The sequence below is a fragment of the Peromyscus leucopus genome, chromosome 18, assembly GCF_004664715.2.
Source record: "Peromyscus leucopus breed LL Stock chromosome 18, UCI_PerLeu_2.1, whole genome shotgun sequence".
In the NCBI taxonomy this organism is placed as follows: Eukaryota; Metazoa; Chordata; class Mammalia; order Rodentia; family Cricetidae; genus Peromyscus; species Peromyscus leucopus.
The window spans coordinates 2,126,941-2,136,329 of record NC_051078.1 but is presented as its reverse complement, the minus strand read 5'-3'; the positions used below and the strand labels follow the sequence as shown (position 1 = coordinate 2,136,329).

Sequence of the window (9,389 nt, the reverse complement as noted above, 5' to 3'; positions counted from 1 at the left end):
GGGGGGGGCAGCATTGTTTTGTTTTTGAGACAGGGTCTCACTGTGTAACCTTGGCTGGCCTGGAACTCAGAGAAGTCCTGGGATTAAAAGCATGTGACACCAAGTCTGGATTTGTTTTGATATTTTGAGAGAGTCTTGCTGTGTAGCCCCTGTTCTCCCTTAGTCCAGGCTAGCCTCAAATTTATGGACTCCTACTTCTGCCTTCCAAGCACTGGGATTATAGACTTGGGCTACCACATTCGTTTCTGTAATCTTGGGGTTGAACCCAGGGCCTCGGGAACACTAGACGAGCAGTCTACCACTAAGTCACCATCCCAGTCTTCGTCTTTAATTCTTCAACTGGTAAGAGAAATGAAAAGCTGCTTCTGTACTGGAATCGCTGTGTTTGGAGCCTTTAAGGGGGTTGAAGATGAATTCATAGCATGAGCTGGCCCAGAACTCACTGTGTAGTTCATGCTGGCCTTGAGTTTGTAGTGGCCGTCTTGCCTCAGGCTGCTAAGTTCTTGCCTGGCTTCGAGGCTTTCTTGACTCTGGGTTTCTGTGGCTCCTTTTGCGATCTGAAGATGGACTGCGCAGGGACATGCAGTCCATGCCAAGGTCTCTTGAGGCCAAAGGTTTGAACACTCAGTACAAGTGGGGAAATGTTTGTAGAGAAACAACCATCTCCCCAGTTCATGGGGCAGGGAACTGGACAGGTCTACACCTCCTGGAGCGGTCTCAGTTTTCATGGCTGCACTACAGGAATTTGGGGATCCTGTGACTGTAGGGAAGTGGAACCGAAGTCTGGGGACACAGAATGAGAACACCATGTTGAGAAATTGTCATTCTCATTCTTAATTTTTATTTTATTATTGTTGTGTGTGTGTGTGTGTGTGTGTGTGTGTGTGTGATGTATGTGAGAGAGAGAGAGAGAGAGAGAGAGAGAGAGAGAGAGAGAGAGAGAGAGATGTATGTGAGTGAGTACTCACATGCCACAGCACACATGGAGGTCAGATGTGTGAGGTCAGGGGACAATGATCCTGGGTCACTGCTGGAATTCCACGATGGCTTCTGGTGATCAAATTTGGGTCCCTGGGTTTGAGGGCAAGCTCCTTTACCTGTTGAGTCATCTTGCATTCTCCCCCATTCTCATTTCTTGGGACCCAATTTTAAATGGTTGCAATGTACCAGATTGTCTTCTGAGCCAAACCACTGCCGTCCCTGGTTCACCAGGGCCTGCTTGCCAAAGACCACCACAGCTGGGCGTGTGGAATTTTGACTTTCCCTCATGAGGGAGAGACAGAAGCTCCCGGGTCCTCATCAGAGGATCCAGCCACTGCTCCCAGACAATTACAGGCAATTCTGCCCAAATGTCCTCAGGATCAGAGAGGGGCTAGAGAGTATAAACTGGGGAGCACTGGAGGACCAGGGGCCATCTAAGCAGGGGAAACCATCATCTGTGTTTAGGGTCACCCACTCTCCTGCTCATAATCACTTACCCGTGCTCTATAAGTAACTCCAACAAACTCATTGGCTCTCGGGATAACTTTGGTGGATCAGAACTTTGGTTTGCCATTGAGACTTTATGAGGAAGGGAATAGACATTGCCTCAGTGGTTCCTTCTGTGCTCTTCAGAACACAGTCCAAGGGAAGCAGTTTGAGAAGCTGTTGTCCATACAGCAAGGTCTGATCCAGCAAGGCCTCACCCCAGACTCCTGGCCAACATCACTGTCTCTTGCTGATTCAGGTCGTCAGGCTTGGCGGCCAGTGCCCTTTACATTCTGAGCATTCTTAGTGGACCAGATACTCTTTTTATAGATCTAAAGAGAAACTATTTAAATGGTCTACCCTTCTCATAAATGGAGACAACAGTGTCCTAGGGATTCTCTGGGGATTTGGGGGTCTAGGGATTGGAGGGATCATGGGACTCCTCTGCACACTTGTTTCTTTCCATTTTGGCTGTGAATCCATGGAGACTTACTCTCTTTTATTCTGTAATTGTTCTCAGTGGTTAAGGGCCACTTCTGGGACAGAGAGCAGTAAAAATTAATAGAGATAGGACCCTGGATGCCGTCCTCTGGTCTGCCAGAAGTAAAGGGCATAACAGAGAATTATGCCATAATGATAATTTAGAACTTGTAATAATTTTGTTAATTTTGTTTTTATTTTGAAGACAGAGTCTGGTTGTGTAGCATAGGTTAGCCTTGAACTCATAATCCTCCTGCCTCAGCCTCAAGTGCTGAGATGACAGGCATCCTCACACCTGGCTGTGCCAGATTTAGGAGTCATTGGTGTCTGTCCTTCCTCTAATGTGAGAACTAGTATTATGCCTGAATTCAAGAAGAAGTCCAGTTCTTAGTATGGTTAGACTCAGTGTCTTAGTCAGGGTTTCTATTGCTGTGAAGGGACACCATGACCACGGCAATTTTTCTTTTCTCACTTTTTAAAAATTTATTTTCTATTATCAGCTTGATACAGTACAAATTCTTATCCTAATTGTAAAATGTTTCATTGAGGCTTGCCCAGTAATTGAGTAAAACCGAAATTTGTTATAAGTCACAGTCATCCTAGGATCCCCCCTGCTATGTAGCCTCCCTGGATCTGTGGGTTGCAGTCTGATTGTTCTTTGCTTTATATCTAAAATCCACTTATGAGTGAGTACATACCATGTTTGTTCTTCTGGGTTTGGGTTACCACACTCAGGATGATATTTTTTAGTTCCATCCATTTGCCTGCAAATTTCATGCTTTCATTGTTTTTCTCTGCTAAGTTAGTACTCCATTGTGTATATGTACCACATTTTTTTCATCCATTCTTCATTTGATGGGCATCTAGGTTGTTTCCAGGTTCTGGCTATTACAAATAGTGCTGCTATGAACATAGCTGAGCATGTATCTTTATGGTATGAATCAGCATTCCTTGGGTATATGCCCAAGAGTGGGATGGCAGGGTCTTGAGGTAGATCGATTCCCAATTTTCTGAGAAACCGCCATACTCATTCCCACAGTGGTTGTACAAGTTTACATTCCCACCAACAGTGGAGGAGTGTTCCCTTTGCTCCACATCCTCTCCAACATTGGCTGTCATTAGTGTTTTTGATCATAGCCATTCTGACAGGTGTAAGGTGGTATCTCAGAGTTGTTTTGATTTGCATTTCTCTGATGATTAAGGATGTTGAGCATTTCTTTAAACGTCTTTCAGCCATTTGTGATTCTTCTTTTGAGAATTCTCTGTTTAGCTCCTCAGCCCATTTTTTAATTGGATTGTTTAGTATTTTGATATCTAGTTTCTTGAGTTCTTTATATACTTTGGAGATCAATCCTCTGTCACATGTGGGGTTGGTGAAGGTCTTTTCCCATTCTGTAGGCTGTCTTTTTGTCTTATTAACCGTGTCTTTTGCCCTACAAAAGCTTCTCAGTTGCAAGCGGTCCCATTTATTAATTTTTTTTTTTTCCGAGACAGGGTTTCTTTGTGTAGCTTTGCACCTTTCCTGGAACTCATTTGGTAGACCAGGCTGGCCTCGAACTCACAGAGATCCGCCTGCCTCTGCCTCCCGAGTGCTGGGATTAAAGGCGTGCACCACCACCACTGCCCGGCCCATTTATTAATTTTTGTGTTCAGGGTCTATGCTGCTGGTGTTATATTTAGGAAGTGATCTCCTGTGCCAGTGCGTTCAAGAGTACTTCCAACTTTCTCTTCTATTAAGTTTAGTGTATCTGGGGGCTGGAGAGATGGCTCAGAGGTTAAGACCACTGACTGTTCTTCCAGAGGTCCTAAGTTCAATTCCCAGCAACCACATGGTGGCTCACAACTATCTGTAATGAGATCTAGTGCCCTCTTCTGGCCTGCAGTCATACATGCTTATACATAATAAATAAATAAATAAATCTTTAAAAAAAAAGTTTAGTGTAGCTGGATTTATTTTGAGGTCTTTCATCCACTTGGATTTGAGTCTTGTGCATGGTGACAGATATGGATCTATTTTAAAATTTTTACATATTGACATCCAGTTATGCCAGCACCATTTGTTGAAGATATTTTCTTTTTTCATTGTATAGTTTTGGCTTCTTTGTCAAAAACCAGGTGTTCATATGTGCATGGATTAATGTCAGGGTCTTCAATTCGATTCCATTGGTCCATATGTTGTTTTTTTATACCAGTACCAAGTTGTTTTTATTTCTATAGCTCTATAGTAGAGCTTGAAGTCAGGGATCATGATGCCTCCAGAGGTTACTTTTTTATACAGGATTCTTTTGGCTATCCTGGGTCTTTTATTTTTCCATATGAAGTTGAGTATTTTTCTTTCCAAGTCTGTGAAGAATTGTGTTGGGATTTTGATAGGGATTGCATTGAATCTGTAGATTGCTTTTGGTAAGATTGCCATTTTTACTATGTTGATCCTACCTATCCATGAGCATGGGAGATCATTCCATTTTCTGATATCTTCTTCAATTTCTTTCTTTAGAGATTTAAAGTTCTTATCAAAAAGGTCCTTCACTTGTTTAGTTAGTGTTATCCCAGGGTATTTTATATTATTTGTGGCTATTGTAAAGGGTGATGTTTCTCTGACTTCTTTCTCAGCCCTTTCATCATTTGTGTATAGGAGGGCTACTGATTTTTTTGAGTTGATCTTGTATCCTGCTACTTTACTGAAGGAGTTTATCAGCTGTAGGAGTTCCCTGGTAGAGTTTTTGGGGTCACTTATGTATACTATCATATCATCTGCAAATAGTGAAAGTTTGACTTTTTCCTTTCCAATTTGTATCCCTTTGATCTCCTTTTGTTGTCTTATTGCTGTAGCTACAACTTCAAGTACTATATTGAATAACTATGGGGAGAGTGGACAGCCTTGTCTTGTTCCTGATTTTAGTGGAATCGCTTTGAGTTTCTCTCCGTTTAATTTGATGGTGGCTGTTGGCTTGTTTTAAATTGTCTTTATTATGTTTAGAAATGTTCCTTTTATTCCTGATCTCTCCAAGACCTTTATCATGAAGGGGTGTTGGATTCTGTCAAATGCCTTTTCTGCATCTAATGAGATCTAATGATCATGTGGTTTTTTTCTTTGAGTTTGTTTATATGGTTTATTACATTGACAGATTTTCATATGTTGAACCATCCTTACATCCCTGGGATGAAACCTACTTGGTCATGGTGGGCAATTTTTTTTTTTTTTTTTTTTTTTTTTTTGGTTTTTCGAGACAGGGTTTCTCTGCGTAGTTTTGCGCCTTTCCTGGAGCTCACTTGGTAGCCCAGGCTGGCCTCGAACTCACAGAGATCCGCCTAGCTCTGCCTCCCGAGTGCTGGGATTAAAGGCGTGCGCCACCACCGCCCGGCAGTGGGCAATTTTTTTAATGTGTTCCTGGATTCAGGTAGCCAGTATTTTTATTGAGTATTTTTGCATCAATGTTTATGAGGGAGATTGGTCTGTAATACTCTTTCTTTGTTGCATCTTTGTGTGGTTTGGGTATCAGGATAATTGTAGCCTCATAAAAAGAGTTTGGTAATGTTCCTTCTGTTTCTATTGTGTGGAACAATGTAGCTAGAGTTTTCCTGCCTTGCCCACAGTCAGGACAAATCTTTGTCACCCGCCAGCCAGTCCCACAGCCGCTCAGACCCAACCAAGTAAACACAGACTTATATTGCTTACAAACTGTATGGCCGTGGCAGGCTTCTTGCTAAATGTTCTTATAGCTTAAATTAATCCATTTCCATAAATCTGTACCTTGACACGTGGCTGGTGGCTTACCGGTGTCTTCACATGCTGCTGGTCATGGCGGCAGCTGACAGTGTCTCTCTGCCTCAGCCTTCTGCTTCTCCGAATTCTCCTCTCTCCTTGTCCCACCTACTTCCTGCCTGGCCACTGGCCAATCCGTGTTTTATTTATTGACCAATCAGAGCAATTTGACATACAGACCATCCCACAGCAGAACAATTCGAAGAGTATTGGAATTAGTTCTTCTTTGAAAATAAGGTAGAATTCTGCACTGAAACCATCTGGTCCTGTTTTTTTTTTTTTTTTTTTTTTTTTTTTTTTTTTTTTTTTTTTTTTGGTTGGGAGACTTTTGATGACTGTTTCTATTTCTTTGGGGGTTATTGATCTATTTAAATGGTTTATCTGGTCTTGATTTAACTTTGGTATGTGGTATCTATCCAGAAAATTGTCCATTTCTTCAGATTTTCCAATTTTATGGAGTACAGGTTTTCGAAGCCAGGGCAACTCTTATAAAGGAAACATTTAATTGGGGTGGCTGACATTTTCAGGGGTTCAGTCCATTATCATCATGGTGGGACATGGCGGCATGCAGGCAGACGTGGTGCTGGAGTCATAGCTGAGAGTCCTGCATCTTCCGGGCAACAGGAAATGGACTGAGACACTGGGCGGCATCCTGAGCATAGGAAACCTCAAAGCTGGTCCTCACAGTGACACTCTTTCTCTAACACCCACTCCAACAAATCCACAGCTCCTAATAGTGCTGCTCCCTATGAGATCACGGGGGCCGATTACATCCACACTACCACACTCGGTGGGTCAGTGCTGAGCTGGTGAACATGTTTTATCTGTGTCTCGTGTTGAAATCAGGAAAAGTAAAAAATGAAAATTGCTTTGAGTGAGCTGATGTCAGTCTGTCCATGTGTGGTAGTATGGTTTAGAGGTTCCCTACCAGGATTGCCAGCCTTCTGCCTTAACCTTCTTCAAAAGATACCGAGAACCTTGCTCGTTTTATCTACAGATCTAGGGCTAAACCTTAGGACAAGGCAATATGGTAGGATGGACAGGTATCAGAAGGGAAAAAAAAACCCAGTTTGTCAATATGGGACAAAGGTGAGGAGGACAGAGTCTGCTCCAGGAAGAATCGGTAAATATTTGTAAATACCAGATCCTTCACTTTTGTAAACCATACATGGCTTCCTGGCTTCCTAACGATGTGGTAGGGAGAAGGTGGGATTAAAACATCGTTCACTCAGATCCTGAAGACACCAAAGGAAATGAGATGTTTGTACCGCCTGCTGCTTTTAGCTTCCCCTCCAAACCAGTGAAGTCTCCCATAACTTTTTTTCTCAATATGTATTATTTTTTCTAGACAAGTTCTCTCTCTGTAGCCCTGGCTGTCCTGGAACTTTCTCTGTAGACCAGGCTAGCCTTGAACTCAGAGATCAGCCTGCCTCTGCCTCCCGAGTGAAAAGGCTGGAAAGATGGGTCATTGGTTAAAAGTACTTTTGCTGCTATGCAGAAGACCAAGGTTTAGTTCCCAGAACACACATGGCAGCCTACGAATGTCTGTAACTCCAGTTCAAGGGAATGCAACATCCTCTTCTAGCCTCCTTGAGCACTTTACGTACATACCAGAAAAATGGTGGCGCACGCCTTTAATCCCAGCACTCGGGAGGCAGAGCCAGGCAGATCTCTGTGAGTTTGAGGCCAGCCTGGTCTCCAAAGTGAGTTCCAGGAAGGCTGTCCAGGGCTACACAGAGAAACCTTGTCTCAAAAAAGCCAACCCTCCCCCCAAAAAAATCCAAAAATCTTTACAAAAAATAAAATAAAAATAATATGAGTGAAGATGGGCCAGTGGAATTGAGGTCTCCAAAGACCACCTGGTGACTAACAATACAGCCCAGCGGTCTGTACATGGCCATCCTCATCATGGCCTCTGTCTCCAAGCCCACCTGCATCTACTCTGCCTTGTCCTGCATTAAGTCCAGGTGACCTTCCTGGAGGATAAGATCGATGTCCTCATTAAAACAGCTGGTGTTGCTGTTGAAACTTTCTGTCCCTGTTTATTTGCAAAGGCCCTGGCCAATGTCAACACTGGGAGCCTCGTCTGCACCTTAGGGACTGATGGACATGTTCTAGCCGTCAGTCCTGGCTCTTCCACGCCAGCGGCTCCAAATACCTCCTCTCTCCACGGCACAGAGAACTGGGTAGAGCAGGAGGAGCTACCAAACCTACCCAAGTGGTCTTACTTCTCCATGACTGGACTGTACGGTAATCTGGGTCTCCCGTAAGTGGGTGGGCACAAAACAGTGAGGTTCCTGTGACCTAGAAATGACAGAGACCAAGGAGAAATTGCATTGCATTCCCCATATCCTACCCCTTTACTAAAAAGAACAAAAGGCTGGAGGCAGGTGGTGGAAAAGGGGGTCCCTTGAATCTTGGGCTCCTTTAAGACTATAACCTTCAGGGAAATGGTTTGCATGTTCTGGGGTTCTCCCTTTTCCAGGGTACTCTGCTCCAGACATGCATCGCCTCAGACTCACCGTGATGCCAATCCATCTGGTTTGCTGTCTCCTGCTGTGTCCTGTGGATGCCGTTTCATACAGCGAACCAACAAGTCCCTCTACGATGCCCCCTCCCTCAGCGTTGGGATACCAGTTGCCCTCCTCAGACCCCCTGTCCTGCCAGATCCTGCTCCCAAAGCACCTGCCTGGCTTCACTCACATGCCCCCTCTCCCCAAGTTCCTGGTAGGCCTGGCTCTGAGGAATGCTCTGGAGGAAGCTGGCTGCCAGGCTGATGCCTGGGCTCTGCAGCTTCAGCTTTACCGATTGGGAGGAGTAGAGGCTACCCGGGCCCTCATCCACCATCTTCAAGAGCTCCACAAAAGTGGACACTCGGACTGGCAAGTGTCTGTGGACGCCCTGTCCTCTGCTCTGCAGCTCTTAGCCTGGGAGCAGCCGGGTCCAAAGAGGGTCCAACGCTCGTTTTCTGATGTGGACTGTGACAATGAACAGGAGCAGAGTGTACACGATTTGGTCCAGCTGCTGCCAGGAGTCGGGACCTACTACAACCTAGGCACAGCTTTCTATTACGCCACTCAGAGTTGCTCTGACAAGGCCAAAGAGCGGGGCCAAGATGGGGCCATAGATCTGGGCTATGACCTTTTGATGGCCATGGTGGGTCTGTCCGGGGGGCCAGCTGGTGTGGTGATCAGTGCCGCTCTGAAGCCAGCAATGAAGGCTGGGGTTCAGCGGCTGATCCGATATTATTATGATGAGGAACCGTGAACATCCCCTAAGCCAGAGACCAGGAAGGATGGGACCTCAGATGGCAGGGACTTGGAAGAAACAATCACGGCCACTTTGGTGTCAGAAGTTCAAAGTACATCTTCCTACAGTGGGAAAACCTTAGTCAAAAACTACGGTGCCTGGGCATACAAGAGGTAGTAACAGCAACAAATAAATGGAAAATTTTGGCAAGAGAAGTGCAGATGGATGGGTGGGTGGGTGGATTTGGGGGTCTTGTCATCACTTGCCAGTTATTTCTTCCTTGAAACTCGGTTTTTACATTTCTAATGAGGGGATAGTGAGTTTTCACTTGAACAAGTGGTTATAGAAATTAAAAGCATGACCCGACAGTATTTATCGTTATATCCTCAAAAAAGTACTTACCTCGGCTCTTCCCTCCCTATCCTAA

The 9,389-nt window shown here is 44.6% G+C and overlaps 1 protein-coding gene across 1 annotated transcript; it reads left to right on the top strand.

The window, feature by feature from the left end:
- Positions 1-7,842: 7,842 nt before the first annotated feature.
- On the top strand, positions 7,843-9,330 carry Apof (apolipoprotein F). Its single transcript, XM_028855471.2, is given in 2 exon segments — positions 7,843-7,963; positions 8,199-9,330. Coding segments are annotated over 2 exon segments (957 nt in total). The 5' UTR covers positions 7,843-7,947; the 3' UTR covers positions 9,140-9,330.
- Positions 9,331-9,389: the final 59 nt, after the last annotated feature.